General features: G+C 41.8%; 1 protein-coding gene across 3 annotated transcripts in view; it reads left to right on the forward strand.

Annotated features, from left to right (window-relative positions):
* The window catches only part of rabgap1l (RAB GTPase activating protein 1-like), a 92,367-nt gene that overhangs the window by 34,777 nt on the left and 39,591 nt on the right, over nucleotides 1-17,999 (forward strand). For all 3 annotated transcript variants that reach the window (XR_003270114.1, XM_026147220.1, XM_026147221.1), the window contains exon 14: nucleotides 17,774-17,887. Coding sequence is in view for 2 of the 3 variants with exons in the window: in XM_026147220.1 (XP_026003005.1) it covers nucleotides 17,774-17,887 (114 nt within the window). In the remaining variant the exon portion in view is untranslated. The remainder of the gene's footprint in view (nucleotides 1-17,773; nucleotides 17,888-17,999) is intronic.

Raw genomic sequence — 17,999 nt, forward strand, 5'->3', positions numbered from 1 at the left:
TGTGGTGACAAACAATAACACGAAAGCAAAACTCTGTAATGACATAAAATAGAGCAGTTGTCAAAAAGTTTAAGAACATTTAAAGTGGAGATCACAGTTGCTGGTATGAAGATGCACACGTGCTCATGCCTTTGTAGGCTTTCATGTAGCAGGTCATGTGAAACGTGGTCCTGGCACGAGGTTTCAGTCAAAGTGCCGAGTGTTTAATAATCAATGATTTGTGTGTCTGTGTTACACTGACCAAACTGAAGTGGTATTAAAAAATCAAGTGTTATGTCACCTTCCTTTTAAGTGCTTTGATAGAAGCTTTTAGTAAAAAGTGTTTAAAGGAAATATTATATATTTATTTAATTTATGTTTGAATCTTTATACAATATACTGCATATGAGTATGTAGTGCGTGTATCTGTTGTTGCTGTACAGCCAAAATAAGTTCTGGCAGGTGTTGTGGACCCGTTTTCGTTAACTCACCTAGGCTGATGTTTGAGTAGGAGGCGAGTGTGTTAAATTGCACAGTATCTATTTTTTTAATTTGAAATTTTGTCAAAAGGTTTTTGCTGTTGCTGCCAACCTAATAAAGGTGAAAATAGTAGACATTGCTTTTGGACAGTGTGTGTGTTTCTGTGTATCGGTAGCTGCATTCACACCCTGCTGGGAGTAGTCGTCATATTTTCTCTGCTCAAAATGTTGCAGAAAGTGGAAACATGGGTTTTTACTTTGGCCGAATCATGTGATTAGCTCACACCTGCCTCAGCAAACATGGGCGACGCTTTGATGTACAAGTCGTTTTTGAAATGTTCTCAATGTGTAATAGAAAGGAAGCCGTGCACATTTATAAATAACATAAATCCAGGACCAGAGGAGGGACGATAAATCTACATCTCGTCTTCTGACTCCTTGCAGAGAAAGAATGGAATGAAAATTGCAACCTAGTGCAACACGAGTGACTCTCATCACTTCTGTAATGATGGTATATCAGCTTAAGCTCTGAGGTTGGATCCCTCTTAGTGATACACATGTGCTGATCCTTTTGACGCAGGCAGTCAGTACTGATACACCTGTGTGTACATATGGATACAGCATATCCAGCCTAAAGTTATATCTTTAGGCTACACAGCAAACGCAGTAAATGACAAACAGATGAGGTAAAGAGTCATCTGTCTGACCTCTTTATTCTCCCGACTGATCTCTGCCACAGACTAGTCGTTCTTTTACTGGATAAAACTCCTTCACGTGCTCTGTTGGTGTGAACAGATTTCATATGATAAAGTTGTCTGTCTTAAATCAGCCTTTCAGATTTATTATGCTTTTAGACTGCGAGTGAGTCTCTCACCAGCCATAAACCCTGTGTCATCACCTAGTGGACGGAGAAGCAGGAGGAGACGGAGAGCTTTCTGGAAAAAGTCTTGTCAAAGCAGCCGACTGAGAGGAATAACCGATTCGGTTGGGTCCAATGAGAAGTGCTCAGATTACGTTTGTATTACAATAATGAACCAAATATAGTTACCGCATAGAGGCAAACTGTCGCATCCAAACTGACAGTCAAGCCGTGAGCAGCTTCCCAGTCCAGGCCCACTTGATGTTCACGGCCAATGCTATATCAGGAATTCCCTTTTATTTCCACAAATGGTAGCACTTGCCTCACGTCCTCGTTCCCTTTCCATCCTGCCACTCTGCTTCTTCCGTCCCGATTGAGAAAGGACCACCTGACCCTCTTTTGAGGTGGGGAAGTCATAATTGGAGGGGAAACCAGTTCCTGTCTCTGTGCGCTAATAGCGGAGCCTCGCGGCAGTCACCAAAAGCCTTTGATGGCACAAGGAGGGGCACACTTAGACACCCACACACCAACACTCGCTCATACATCTTGTATTGCCTCCATTTCTCTTTGAAAACATGAGATCCAGCTGATAGATGACAGCTAGTCATAGCCAGCTATAGCAGTCCTCAAACTGTAATTCATCCAGTGGGAGGTTAAACCCACATCATTATTGGATTTGTTGTCATTTGGGGGGGCCAATCAAGATTCAGTCCATCAATAGTTAATCTCAAATATTTGACTAAATTATTTTTTTTAAAGTTATCTGAAGGGAAGCTAATAACAGAGGACATCCATACAATGCTTCATGGCAGTCAGTCTACCTGAATCGTTTCAGCTGCAATGACTGCTTGATTGTGTCACTCCTCCGGTGCTCTCATAGCTTCCTAAAATGGTTTTCTTGATACAGATTTTCTAAAGAGAAAATTTTAATAATAGAATAAGGTAAAAATATGCCGTCCTGTACTCTTCCAAACCACAGTAAAGACTACGGTGAACTTCTGTGATGTGCAGAGAGGTGCGGGCTTGGTGACTGCCACGCTTGAGAACATGTCCTTTAACTCTAACACAGATTAACTGTGAACCAAAGGAAATAAAAGAACACCCCGTGATTCAGGTGCTTGTAGAACTACCTTTAGCAGCAATAACGTGAAGTAGGGTTGGGCGATATGTAAAAAATCGCCGACAATCATCAGTCCAGTAATCGACAATGGGCGATGTATTTGTGCATGCGCAGACTTTTTGATGGGCGGAGCAATGTAATCATGCACGTTCTGATTTGCAACAAGCACTTGGGCGCACTCTGAGGAGGGGGCACTTGCTCGCAGATGAAAGAGGGTGCTGTTAAAACAGCGCTAATATTATTTTCTGTTGACTGCTTCTATTAGCTCCGTCATTATTAGCAAACTTACTCGTGGGCAAATAAATAAACCGCCCCCTGTAAACACGATCGCCAGTGGGCTCAGCCTATCATCGATAGTCGATATTCATCCAATCGCCCAACCTTAACGTGAAGTGCTGCGGACTGGACTTTGACACACCTTCAAACATCTTCAAATCATCAGATCTCCACCAACAGCTGGCGTGAGGTGTTTATGCTGTTTGATTTTCACCAAAAGCGGTGCTGTGCATTATGGACAAACATAAAGTTTTGTGGTTTGTTAAGAACTTAGCAAAGCTGAGCCATGCTGCCGTGTTCTTCTAGTGTGGACGCTCTTTGCTGGCAACTCTTCCAAACAAGTCACAGTTGTTCAGGCTTTTTTCTAACTATACTGTCGCAAACTTTAACTTTTAACACGCTAACTGAGGCCTACAGATTGTGAGGCAAGCTTGTTGCAGCTGCTGCCTCTTAATTCCTGTGGAAGCAGTGAGGGTGGCCTGAGTTTCTTCAGTCATATCGAGGACAACGCTGATATATTAGAAAGCATCTGCAGCAGTGACGACATACGAGTGCCTCTCCGGTGAACGCGCGTTTGAGGACGTGACATTTAATCAGAGTATTTATGTAATTGTCATGGTGACAAAATGGTCAGTGGTTCAGTTCTCACAGAGGACCTGATTCTTGTCCAAGTGCTCCAGAGCAATAAACAGAACACTTAGCTACCCACTCGTTGCAGAGTGCGCTGGATGGGAACATTGGAAATGTCTAAAATGTGGACTGACCAGCACTCTTCATCCGATGCTTTTAAGTTCACAATTCGATTCCACCTTTGGACCCGGCGAGTGCCACAGGTACACTTTTGTCCATCAGTTGATTCTTTGCTGAGAGCTTTCTCTTCCATCTCGTTTGAGTGCTTTGAGTTTCCCTGCATTGGTTTCACTGGATGAAAGTAACGATCAGCATTTCTGCAGGTTTTTTTCCACCTTTTGTATCTTAAAATCTCACCTTAGCCTTGAGCACCTGTTTATATTTGTGTGTCTGTAATGGATCTGTGACGTGTATATACTCATGCATGTATAATACCGATTAGTAATCATGTTAAAGCTTGATAAGTTTATACTGGTTAAGAAATTCAAAACAAGTTTTTACATTTTTTTCAGAGAAGAAAATGTATCAATTTGTAACCAATAAAAAGCGATTGTTAAATTAAATGGAGGCTTTCTGTAAAACATGCTAACATGTAGATGAATTCTCAACTTTGGAAAAAGGATTAAAGATTTGAACAAAAACTAGGGACACTTTATTAACCACTGAATAAAAATTATAACTGATCTGATAAATACACATTAGAGTTCATTTTTATTAATTTAGTTAAATTGTTACTGTTGCAAAAATGCGAGCTAATTAAAAGTTTAGTTTTCAGATTACTGTTTGTCAACGACAGTTTATGTTGAACTTGAACGATATTTAAAACGTTGGTACTGTTGTCGCCGACATCGTCAGACAGCTGCCGCTCTCACCGCAGAAACTCTCTTCCTGTTTCAAGTGGATTTTATTGTGACAGGACGGAGCTCGTTAAGTATCGGCGTTGGAAATGCTTTAATCCATTTGTCTTATTACTGCAACGCTAAACTAACATCTGAAGAGTTTTTAAGATTTCTTTTAATACATTCTAATTTAATTTGGCATAATTTCCACTAATATTCCTCTTTTAGCTGTTCAGACACACGAAGACAAACACCTTGACAGACAGCGGAGGACAAACCTGTTTTATTGTTGCCCTCCCTGCAGACCTCAGACACTGAAGCTCTGCCAGAAAACCACTGCCAGCTTCTTTAATTCTCTCTCTAGGCATTTTATCTGAATGAAATACCATAAGCCAGTCAAACTACCCCCTTGGGCCCTCGGCATATTCCTACTCAGACCTGCAGACTTTCCCTGTGTGTCTGAGAGCCTTATCTGGACAACAGGACTGGTTGTGTTGGGCAGGTTAGTAGCGAGAGGCAGCTCGTCTCAAACCATCATTAACACGACACATAGCTTCTCTCCTTTTGTAACCAAATTATAACTGTGTATGTTTTTTATGTTACACAATTAATAATGAGTAAATATTAAGCTAAAAGTCAGATGTTGTGACAGATGGCCTGCGCAGACGTTTTGCCAGCTCTGGTTTTCGCTTGTCTCTGGTGTGTGAGGAAGCACAAAAAGCTCAGATATAATCAAACTGGTTTGCCAGTATTTGTGTTTGAAGTATGAGCCTGGAGCACTGGGAGAATGGCACAGGACATGTTAACCTTCATCTTGGTACTCCCTGGATAAACTGTGGGTCAGATTGTCATGTCTCTGTCTTGGTGTTATACAGCCTCTAACATAACACATGGAAAGGTGCGTACTATAAATGCAGGGGCAAGAAATCACACTACTCGATGTGAAACAAGTGTCTATCTTCTTTCATGGACCCACTAAGTGTTTGACCCAAGATGCCACCTCTATCATCCCCCAGGGTCTTATGTCCCCACATAAGAGGTTCAGCTGTCCTACAGTGAAAATGACAACACACAGAAAATGTCAGATACCTGGGGGATGCACCGAGCTCTCAGTGATGCAGTGTGAGAGGTAGAGAGAGGTGCGTGCCATCAGAGGGGCATCACCTACCAAATCTGTTGTTTCTAGTATAGAAACATTCCAGGCAAAGTGCCACATGACACAAGGTGCTGATGCAGTTCATCAGCTTGTGGAGGAAGTACAGCCAGCCACCTCTCACACATGGTGATATGTTTACCCAGACTGCAGTTTGGTGGTTTTCACCTCTGCAAATAAAACGTCTAACATCTACATCGATGTTTTTGTCCCCTCCCAGTACTCTGTGCCTTTACTTGTTACAGTGTTGCTCCTGTGACGCGTTTCTAATGAAGCTGAAACATGTTTATCTGCCCTGAAAATTTCTGTTTTTCAGGCTTCAAAAAGGATGAAGAAGCAATATTTAGACATACAGGCCTTTAAAGTGTACAAGGGTAACTCGAAGTATTTTCATTGTATGAATTGTATTCTTTGTCTTCGTGAAACAAATTTCCCTAATGTTTGTCTAGTTATTTATGGGTACAAAAAAAATTACCAGGTTGGTTTGTTGCAGAGTGCCCCCTGCTGGACACTCGTATGATGGTTGAAGGGTGTTTCTGCCGTCTGTTTTTCATATTTTCCATTATATTTTTTTATTTATTGGATGATGAATGAAAATTATTTAACTGGCGAATATCTCTGCAAGTTTCATTTGCATGGCGTCATAAATCTAATGTGTTTATCCAGGATAACTCAGGTGCTTGTGACAGATCACAGATCGTCTTTGAATGACCTTAGTGATTAAATGTTGTATTTCATAGTTTTGTATTACTACTGCAGTGTCTACAATTCCATAAAAAGAATAATAAACTGCCATTACAATTTGTTATTATACATTTTATTTATATATAGATCTATATAGATACAAACTATTAGACAAATTAAAGTCCTCTCATAGTATTATCATCGTATTATTTATTGTATTGTTTTATTACCTTTTATTCTGAAAGAGGGTGCTGTTAAAACAGCACTATTATTATATTTCGTTATTAGATATAAAAACAAACAACTTATTTATTACTTTAAAAAAAAATTCTGTTTCTTCATTACTTTGTCCTTTCGCTCTGGGACTGTGTGTACATAATTTCGTTCCACCTCATGTTCACATGTGATGCGAATGACAATAAAGCTCCTTGAATCCTGGTTCGGGAGCAGGAACCAGATTTATTTTTTTATTTTTATTTTTTTTAATCATTCAACCAAAAAGCTGTTACGTGCGTCAAGTTCCAGTTGCTTTTATATTAAGCCAGCTAATGAGAGCACAGACATTGTCAAACAAGCAAAAGCTATTTTATTTGTTTCTTTTTTAAATAAACTACGTTTTTGAAGTATTTCTTTATTCATAAAGAAAAAACATAAAGACGTTGATGAAAAGTCCTAATGAAGGTAAATGAAACGGAGCTGCAGTTACAGCTGTGCCAGTTTAACTGTGAGGAAAATGAAATTTAGCGTGTGCGTGCACCATGCTCGGCTTATTGAAATGCACAACCAGCCGCACCATTAAAATGCCACGGCAGCGATACAGACACAGATGAATCTGCAATCTGCCAGGCAGGCCAGCTGTTGCCCCTCCACCACCACCCACTGCCCACCCTCCAGGGAAGCCTCGAGAAACTTCCTCACCAGCAAGCAAGCACAAAGGCCTCAAGGGGAGCTGGGTTTTAATTACTGGGCTGTGTCCTCTGAATATCATATCTCACTGCATCACACGGAGGGAAACGAGGGCAAAAAAGTAATGAGGAGTGTTTGTGAAGCCAGGTACGTCCGCAGAGAGGCAGAGTCATTATTGTTTCCCGACGTCTGGCTGTGTTGTGACAAAGGGCCAATAATATGGTCTGTCTTTGCCTCGCTAACATGTACAATTAGCATCGCTCTTTGGAAGCTCTCGGATACAAAATCTCGGATTAATCAGGCATTTTGGGAGTTTCTTAAATTCATTTCATTCCCTTTGTAACATTTTGAGTTTTCCTCAAACCATAAGGAAGCTCAGTGGAAACAAATGGAAACCATTCTACATTCACAGCTAAAGAAAGATGTTTGCTGAGCATCAGGCTTTATTCTGACCAGGCTTCCTGCAACCAAGAAATGGTCCCATCTTCCTTAATTAGAACAATATTTCTCATTTCATTAATACTAAAGAAGCTTTGCATGATTCAGAGTTAAAAATAATCCTGCTTATTTCATACTGGGCCTCAGCGTGTTTGATAGCTTTAGCTTCACCCTCTCTTTGCCTTCTCGCTGTAAACAGAAGGTTTGAACAGCAGGTGGGTGGGGCTGCTGTGAGGTGACATCACAGAGACCTGAGAGCAGAAAAAAAGCACAGAGCCCAAGCTGAAGCCCAACCTCGTGGTTCATATGGATTCACATAGAAGTACAGTTTACTGCACGTGTTTACAGCAACAGCACGTCTTCTGCCCTGTTTTCAGTGCCGCCCCTTCATTGAAGAAGCTCCATCCAAAGATAGAGGCCAGCTAATATTCTGCCTGTCAGTCACTCAGATTGTCTCCCTGCTTAAGTCATTTCCTCTTCCCTTTATATCTGTGCTTTAGATTCTCCACATTCTCCTTCTGTCTGGGTTTATGCTGTTAGTTTTCTCACTGCGTCTTATTCAGCTGCACAGTTTTCATTTAAAGATGTAAGTTAATAACAAATGAAATGTGCCTCACAGTGAAACAGACATTTCTTTCAAGCAGTCTCGAGGCTCTGACTTCATATGGACCGTAGTCTGATCGGTTCCAGGGTGCAGCTCTGCAACAGACGGGCTCTTTAACACACCATCCTGCTGCTTCATGCAGCAGCTGTTCCCTAATATGGTGCCGAATGCGCCGCTCCGACAGGGCAGCTCTTTCCTTTGTTGTCTCCTCATCCCCGTTGGAGACGTCGCTGTCAAAGTCCATCAGATTTCTTTCAACGATCCTCCACCGTGGCTGGCAGAGCGTTAGGATGAGGCCTTCTGAGCACAGGATCGATTACTGGACAGCGTGCAGAGATGCTAACTGTTGGGCCCGCTGGTTTAGAGACTTATTCCCGTTAACGAAGGAATGTTTTTGATCATACAGTTTGAACCAAGACAAATTTAAGTACAGTGATGGCAACATTTAACAATTTGACTGTGTTTCTGTCTTTAGTCACGTGTTTGCTGTTAAGAGCCACGGTGAAACCAGCAGGAAGAGCATTTAATTACTGTTTACTGTTTAACTTTCACCATGATTGTACTTTGCAAGATTTCTGAGAGACATTGATTAAAAAAAAAAAAAGCATTTCATGTTCTGAATGTAGTCTCTAAACCGCGGTTGAGACCTGTTCGCCTCATTTTTCAGCTCTCAGTAACTCAGCTGTTGTCCAGTGTAACTGTCTTAGTTTGGCGTTTATGCCTGCGGACAGAAATAATAGATATTCAGTGCTGGAGTGCCAGGTTAGTGGTACGATCCTCTGCTTTTACCTACAGTCACCGTGTCTTGCTCACTAGCACACTGGGAACTTTAGTTTCTTATAAAAATGTTCTCTGATCTTCGTCAGTTTGAGTCACAACAAGACCAACACAAGCGCACTAAACTAACCGTTCTAGTTTATTTTGCCTTTATTGAACACACCAAGTAATCTATCACAGTCCAGGATGAGGAGAAAAGAGAAAGAAAACCTCCGAGTTCTCCTAAACCTTCTCAGTTTGCTTTCCCTCGGGCTCTGGATACCCTGCAGGCATTTAAGAAACAGACTCTTACATTTTCTCAAGAAGATTGCACACAACTAATCTAACAAGAAAACGGGATTTTGTTTTCACGTAGCCAAATCGGACTCGTAGCTTTTTAATCAGACATTCCCAGAATTATTGATGAGCAGAAAGGAACGTCGTTCTAGTCCTTGTGTGTGTGACCGAGGTTGTTACTGAAGCCAGCGAGCCTGCACTGAAGTATGAAGGCTTTTGTTTTGTTCTTGAATGAAGGTCAGACTGGATTTTATGAGAAACTTTCATGTTTTATTATTAGTTATGCAAGAAATCGTGTTACAGTAACTGACTCTCACACGTTGTGGTATAAATGCACACACACCTCACATCTACCTTTCAGTTTTATTCTGCACGTATGTAAATGATTTATGTCGACCTCGCCGATTGAGCCGATATCCATCTAGTGCAGCGCCTTGAAATTATTACATCTCCTTTAATGACTGTGCACCAAATACATCCAATATGTGCATATTTAAGGTAAATAAAATACAGTAAAAGGGTATAAATTACATTTCTGACTTGCAGCCATCTTGTAGTTTTATTGTATAAATATGGAGGGATATTTACATTTGAATCTTTCTGTAATTATTCTCTGCACACATTTTCAGTTCACACGCAGCCTTCATAGCTGCTTCCAGCGCCACCTCTGATTGGCCAGGCTGTCACTTTAGGGCTTAGTGGGCTCTGAGTGTTCAGCTGTCTAAACCCAGCATATTTGGCTTCTGCCTCATCGGTTTAACAAAGCGTGGCTGCCTCTGAGTCGAGGGGTTCACCAGCCAGCACCCGTGGGCTCCTTCCACACCCGGGAGTTGCATAACACTGTCAGAAAAGGAGGGTTACTTGAGAGCTCGCTGCTCTGTAGAACAGTATAATAAGGATGGAGCTGCTTCTGAGATTCTGCATTTACATTTCTACATGTAGAGCATTTAACTGCCACTTTTATCCAAAGAGCCTGACAGTGTGAGAGCAGGTAGGTGGTTCATTATTTCGCTCAAGGACATTTTGACAGGATTTTGTGCTGTTGATGGACAGACTGACTCATGCTTCTGAAGCGAACTGTTGAAGTACTGACCTTGTCATTTTTATAGCCTTACTTCGCTTTGTTCTAACATGCCTCATGTTCAGAAATGATCCGAGGCTCCTCGGTGCCGCAGAAAACCCCACAAAGCCGATTGGTCTGTTCATGGGGCCACGTCGTTCGTTGGTGAGCGACTAATGGAGTCGCTGGCTTCTGCGCCGATGCCTTCCACGATAAGTTTGTTCATACTGTTGGGAAAAAATAATGTAGTTCTAGATCTAACTCAAGTGGCAGAGTAGGGTCCATTTTCTTGCATTGCGATATCAAATAAGCCGTGTTGACGCACTCCACAGCCCTGAACGTTGCTACACGAGAGCTGTGTTTACTATAGTAGCTGCAGCTGAAGCAGACTCCTGCTGGGTCCTGCGTGAGAAAAGGCAACTCTGGGCAGTGTTTTCACTGATTGCTCTAACATCTGCCCAGACACCTATATACTGTATTTTAGTGCCATTAAGACACTTGTTTGCAGTTATACATGTATAAATTTCAATGCAAGGATACAGACAGCATTCAGTCTTCAATTGAATAGACTCACACGTTGCTTCCCAACATGTATAACATTATAAGTACGTAGCTCCAGAGCACAGCACACCCTTCTGCCTGATACGGTGGAACCTTCCAGTGGAGCAGCATGACGGCATTTGTCAAGGTCACGACCCAGTATGCCTAAAGGTCCCCCGGCTTCATTCTTCCCCTCTGACGAGACGCGAGGGGAAGCCCAGACCAGGGAAGCTAACCTGTCAACCACATTTAAGACAAAGTGTGGTGTCAACTCGGTCACCCGGCTCCTGAATCATTAGTTTTCAACCATGGCAGGTGTTTGCTTATGTTACCTTCGAGTGTAAAATGAAGGCCCAGCTCCCATGGCTGTAATTAACATTTAAAACATCCCCCATTAAGCAGCTGCCCTTTTACTGCTTTGCTCCCTAAAGCCATAGAAGTAGTTAAGGATCAGTCATTAAAGTCTGCTCTTTTTTTTTCTTCTTTCATGTATCTTCATGTATTTGTTCTTTAACTACTACCTACCATCCCTTTTGCTCCAGTGATGTTTTAGCAGATACTATACACAGAGTTAAATGATTATTTCACTTTTTCTCATATTTATAATCAGTTCGTTTAATGCTGATAACCACGTTGTTACCTGGGCAACATTCAAAACGACCACATTGTTTTCTGATTTATAAAACATAAGTTCATTAGACTGATGAACCTGGTTCTGCAGGAGGTTTCTTCCTGTTAAAAGGGAGTTTTTCCTTCCTACTGTTGCCAAAGTGCTGCTCATAGAGCGTCATACAATGTGTGTTATTGTAGGGTCTACCTTACAATATAAAGCACCTTGAGGCGACTGTTGTTGTGATTTGATGCTGTATAAATAAAATTGAATTGAACTGAATGTGTTATTCAGCACCTTTAATCAGGTAAATGTCCTTGTGCAGTTCTTACTTTGACTTTCTTTTGTTCTGTCTTTGCTCCGTATCAGAGAAGGTACTTTTTCATTTTTCACTGTTATTGGGCTGTTTCAGTGTCCACCTCTTTAGATGCAGGGCGATGCCTACAGAAGCAGAAAAATCCGTATTTATTAGTTTTTGGTTGCAGTCATAGAACCAAAATTATGAAGGAAAGCTATCGTCAGAAGTGGATACTCGAGGCTTAAAGGCCACGTTTATGTTACAGTTCATCCGAAGCGCTGACAGTTTTTACTGGATGGACTAAAAACCCATTTAAAGTGCTTACAACTAAATTTGTGTATTAAATAATGATTTGAACACACTTGTTTATATGTCACAGTTGAGCATGAAAGTGTGTTTCTCACAGAGGAAAGCCTCCAGAGCTGCTTCCGTCAGTCAGCTTTGTGTGGCTAATGAAACGCTGGTGGATGTAGACAGATGTGGAGGTTGAGTGCAGGTTTGGACATATCAGCAGTTTTTATTTTTAGCCGTGCGTGTTAAGTAGGTAACCTGTTGGAGAGGTCTGAGTAATGGACTGTCTGCCCAACGAGCCCCCAGGCTGCGATTACAGAAGCCTGTTGTTCTTCTCCGGGTACTTGTATCGCTCCCCTCGCTTTAAACCTCTTTCTCGACTTCTGTCTCATCTGTCTCTGCTTGTTTATCCATCTTGATCTCTCCCCGTGCCGTTCTGCAGTGCTTTCTGCTTCTCTTGTTCTTCTCTCGTTAGTCTTCTCTTTTTGGTCTTGTTTTCTACCTTTAGTCAGCTTTAAACCCACCAAGGGGCACAAAAATGAAGCGTCGCATGGACACGGTAGTGTTGAATCAGGACATCAGGTCATGTGACGTCTGTTTGTTTTTGCGTGGTGTCAGAAGACGAGCCTGTTTGGTGGGTGTTGTTTGCTGCTCTGACGGCTGCCCCCCCCCCCCCCCCCCCCCCCCCCCCCCAATGATTACGCCTATATTACTGCATTTCTGTTTTCAACAGGCTTTACTGATGAACTGACCATTTCAGGCTCACTAACTCTCTCCTGTGGAGCAGCTCACAAACTTGTGCATGTTCTGATTTCCCCAGAAATCCTTTCTTCTACCTGTTGTGTACACGAACATCTGCAGTCGCCTTCCTTTTTGGGTTACTGGAGGATTACCCGTGGCTAAGAATAGCTTTGACTTTTCTTCAGATGGTGCTCCCACCTTGGTCTTATCGCAGCCACAGATCCTTCGTCCTACTGTTGCCCCTGTCTGGTAGCTAACAATCACTAGCAGCCTTCTGGATCCCCCTCATTGTCTTTTCTGTTCCTTCTCCTGTGGCAGCTGTAAAAAGATATTCGAGCTAAAGGCGCTTTGGATTGTGGCGATTGCGGTGGCGATGCTGTGCACGCTGCTTCTGTCCGCGCTACACTCGTTGATAACGTCCAGCTCTCTGGTGACCTCGGATGACCCTGAGGTGCCAAAGTGTGCTGGGCTCTCTCCCATGTGGGGAAACACTTTGGGATTTTCCCCATTAGGCATAAAGCATGCCAGTGAAATACATAACAGGTATATAACCACAGTCACCCTGCTTATTGTTACGATTCTAGTTTCCTGGAAGGTTTGATGACCATTAATGTTTATGCTACTGTGAGGAATGAGTGGCCTTTCCTCATTGGCTGAGCCACAACTTTGCATTTCATAGAAAAGTAAACCGGCACATAAAGATGTGGACGGTCAGTATTGGAGAAAAGGTTTGTCTTGTATTTTTGCATAGTAACACCGTACTGCTGAAATAGCTTTGCACAGTTGCTCTCTGCACTGAAAATGACAGAAGATGACTCAAATATTTAGGTGGCCATGTGGAGGTGGAGAGGGATAGAAAAGCAAGGAAATGAGGTAGAAAAGAAGACAAAAGAGATCATAGAAAGCAGGAGGAAATAGAGAAAGCAATAGAAGCGAGGTTACAGTGTGAGATGAAGTGGAAAGTACAATATGGAAATAGAAAATGGGAGAAGATAAGCTTGAAAAGCGAACAAAGGAGGAAAGAATTCAAGGAGAGGAGGAAACTGGAGAGAAGAGGAAGAAAGGATATAAACAAGAAGGAAGGACATTAAGCTGCTTAGAGGACGTCCTGCCTTTTTTCGGTGTTTTTTGAGTAATGAGGCTGTTAATTAGCAGAGGCATGCATGGTTTATTAAATCAAACTGTTTACAACTTTCACTGTCAAGCAGATTCCTGCTGGTCCATGATGATGCTGCAGTGGTAATTACAGTGTCATAAATGGGTTTATTAATCCTGATGGAGTAACTACGAAATATTCCATTAATAATTACCCTATAATTATTTTAAAGGTTGTTTTTAACAAACGAAGTTGATGTCTAGTCTTTCTGTGACTGTACTTCAAGAAGACAGAGAAGGAATGCAGCATAAAAACACCAACAAGTTTCCTCACGCTGTTATTAATTTACCCATGTAATCTTAATGTGTTGACATAATTGGTTTAGGCTACACCAGGTCGAGGTATCAAACCTTCACAACTTTGCAGACGTTCCTAAAGAGCAGCATCGTTTTAAATATTTTTCCAGCTTGGTCCCATATCACACACTCCCTCCTCTACAGAGCTCATTAAAGCGTTACGCTCGGCTGTGCCAGCGGCTTCCATCAAACGCGTGTGGTTCATGTATGTTTGGGCATTTTCACTCATTTAACAGAAGACTGTTGTAGGATACGAGCCTCATAATAAGCAGACAGTTACGATTAGCTCATTGATGACTTTAATTTAGTGTTGTAGTTATAAATTCACTGTAATGTGGTGCGTAACTGTGTTTCTAGTGATTTTCCAACATTAGCCAACTCATTCTTTGTAGTGAATGACTTAAAGTCTGGCATGACTTTATTTTCTACATTTTAAATTGCAAAACAGAACGAACATTAAAAACCATCTGCAGCTCAACAGCTGTATGAAGGTTTGACGCCCCGGGCGACTCGAGGCAGGAGCAAAATCTTTATATAAATAACTGTTTTTTTTATTGTAAACTATTATAGATGGATGAAGTCTGATATTCGGCCCCTGGCCAGTGTTAAACCAAAGCCTTTGCATTTACATAGTAATGCATCATAAATGTTATGATGACACTGCAAAACTCTGTTTGCTTTGTTTCGTTTAATGTTGTATCACCAGCTTAATGTGTAAGTTAGTCTGTAGGCACTACAGTATATCTGTTATGCTTGTTGAATCAGCAGCCATCATAAAAACCATTCTAACCAGTATAGAGAGCTGTGTAAATCAGCTCGCATTGTAGAAGACTGCTTTTCCTCTTTGAGGTACTTTCAATTCAATTTTTATTGAATTTATATAGCGCCAAATCACAACAGCAGTCGCCTCAAGGCACTTTATATTGTACAGTAGATCCTACCATAATAGATACAGAGAAAAACCCAACAATCATATGACCCCCTATGAGCAAGCACTTTGGCGACAGTGGGAAGGAAAAACTCCCTTTTAACAGGAAGAACCTTCGGCAGCATAACTAAGGGAGGATTTAGGGTCACCTGGTCCAGCCCTAACTATATGCTTTAGCAAAAAGGAAAGTTTGAAGCCTAATCTTGAAAGTAGAGATAGTGTCTGTCTCCTGAATCCAAACTGGAAGCTGGTTCCACAGAAGAGGGGCCTGAAAACTGAAGGCTCTGCCTCCCATCCTACTTTTAAATACTCTAGGAACAACAAGTAGGCCTGCAGAGCGAGAGCGAAGTGCTCTAATAGGGTGATATGGTACTACAAGGTCATTAAGATAAGATGGGGCCTGATTATTTAAGAGCTTGTATGTGAGGAGCAGGATTTTGAATTCTGGATTTAACAGGAAGCCAAAACAGGAGAAATCTGCTCTCTCTTTCTAGTCCCTGTCAGGACTCTTGCTGCAGCATTTTGGATCAGCTGAAGGCTTTTCAGGGAGTTTTTAGGACTTCCTGATAATAATGAATTACAGTCGTCCAGCCTGGAAGTAATAAATGCATGAACTAGTTTTTCAGCGTCACTCTGAGACAGGATATTTCTAACTTTAGAGATGTTGCACAAATGGAAGAAAGCAGTCTTACATATTTGTTTAATATGTGCGTTGAAGGGCATGTCCTGGTCAAAAATGACTCCAAGGTTCCTCACAGTGTTACTGGAGGCCAAGGTAATGCCATCCAGAGTAAGAATCTGCTTAGATACCATATTTCTAATCTTTTCAGGGCCGAGTACAATAACCTCAGTTTGATCTGAATTAAGAAGCAGAAAGTTAGCGGCCATCCAGGTCTTTATGTCTTTAAGACATTCCTGCAGTTTAACTCATTGGTGTGTGTTATCTGGCTTCATGGACAGATAGAGCTGGGTGTCATCTGCATAGCAGTGTAAATGTATGCTATGTCTTCTAATGATACTGCCTAAGGGAAGCATGTATAATGTAAACAGAATTGGTCCTAGCACTGAACCCTGTGGAACTCCATAATTAACCTCAGTGTGTGAAGAGGACTCTCCATTTACATGCACAAACTGGAGTCTATTAGATAGATATGATACAAACCACTGCAGTGCAGTACCTGTAATACCTACAGCATGTTCTAATCGCTCTAATAGGATATTATGGTATCGAACGCTGCACTGAGGTCTAGCAGGACAAGCACAGAGATGAGTCCACTGTCAGAGGCCATAAGAAGATCATTTGTAACCTTCACTAAAGCTGTTTCTGTGCTGTGATGAGCTCTGAAACCTGACTGAAACTCTTCAAATAAACCTCTGCAGATGATCTGTTAGCTGTTTGACAACTACTCTTTCAAGGATGTTTGATATAAAGGAAGGTTGGAGATTGGCCTATAATTAGCTAAGACTGCTGGGTCTAGAGATGCTTTTTGAGTAAAGGTTTAACTACAGCCAGCTTGAAGGCCTGTGGTACATAGCCGATCATTAGAGATAGGTTGATCATATTTAAGATCGAAGAATTAATTAATGGCAGGACTTCTTTGAGCAGTTTTGTAGGAATGGGGTCTAAAAGACACGTTGATGGTTTGGAGGAAGTAATTATTGAAGTTAACTCAGAAAGATCAATTGGAGAAAAAGAGTCTAACTTAACATCAATGGTACTAAGAGTAGCTGTAGATAATATTACATCTGTGGGATGATTACTGGTAATTTTTCCTCTAATGATTAAAATGTTATTAGTGAAGAAGTTCATGAAGTCATTACTAGTTAACGTTAAAGGGATGGTTGGCTCAACAGAGCTCTGACTGTTTGTCAGCCTGGCTACAGAGCTGAAGAGAAACCTGGGGTTGTTCTTATTTTCTTCAATCAGTGATGAATAGTAAGATGTTCTGGCTTTGCGGAGGGCTTTCTTATAAAGCAACAAACTATTTCTCCAGGCTAAATGATGATCCTCTAAATTTGTGACACGCCATTTCCTCTCCAGATTACGAGTCGTCTGCTTTAGGCTACGTGTTTGAGAATTATACCACGGAGTCAGGTACTTCTGATTAGAGACCTTAGTTTTCACAGGAGCTACAGTATCCAGAGTCGTACGTAGTGAGGACTTAACTTAAAATCTTAACTACTGTCACGAAAGGAAAAACTCAGTTTTATTCTTTATTTTTCTCTCTGTTTGTGTCTGTGATTCACACAAATGCACATCAAGGCCGACCAGGCTCAGCGCTGGTTTATCTTCAGCTTACAGTGAGTTGTTGGAGAACACTCTGCTTCCAGTCCTCCCTCGGCTGTGTTTGCAGTGTGTGTGTGTGAGTGAGAGGGGGGGAAGTGACATAGCACGTTGTCTGTGTATGTATGCTTGTTTGTGAGTGAGAAGCACATTGCAAAATAAGCAGCCGTGCTCGGTGTGTGTGTGCACTGCAGTGCTGTGGATTAGACTGTGCAGACGAAGCGACTGGAGCCCGGGGAGGGCTGTTGCAGGAGAAAAGAGGGAAGACTAATACACAAACACAGTGACATGTTGGTTTGTTTCGTACCTGTGAACTGATACTGTCAGTTCTGACTTGAGCACAGTACGTTGCCTCCTTTTCCACTGCGTCCACTTCTTTTCCATTTCCAAAGGGTGAAAAGATGAAAATGTCCTGAACTCCTGCATGCTGACCCAGTAAAATCCCCCTTTCCACTGTACCGTACCACAGATGTGGTATAGGTTTTTCTGGGGGTATAAACACTTGACTTGGCATGTGTGTAAAGAGCATTTATTTCATTTATGTTGCAGGACTCGGCACAGGAAAGTGTCATCACCCGTGACATCCACCGCACTTTTCCTGCACACGACTACTTCAAAGACTCTGATGGAGACGGACAGGACTCGCTGTACAAGATCTGCAAGGTAAGCCTGACACGTGACAGTAATAAGATCCAGATATCATTATTATAAAATAAGCTCTTGGTTACAGTAGTGTGGTACTTTGCCTTCTTTATGGCAGAATTGTTTTAAGCGC

Source organism: Astatotilapia calliptera, chromosome 17 (assembly GCF_900246225.1).
Source record: "Astatotilapia calliptera chromosome 17, fAstCal1.2, whole genome shotgun sequence".
Classification (NCBI taxonomy): domain Eukaryota; kingdom Metazoa; phylum Chordata; class Actinopteri; order Cichliformes; family Cichlidae; genus Astatotilapia; species Astatotilapia calliptera.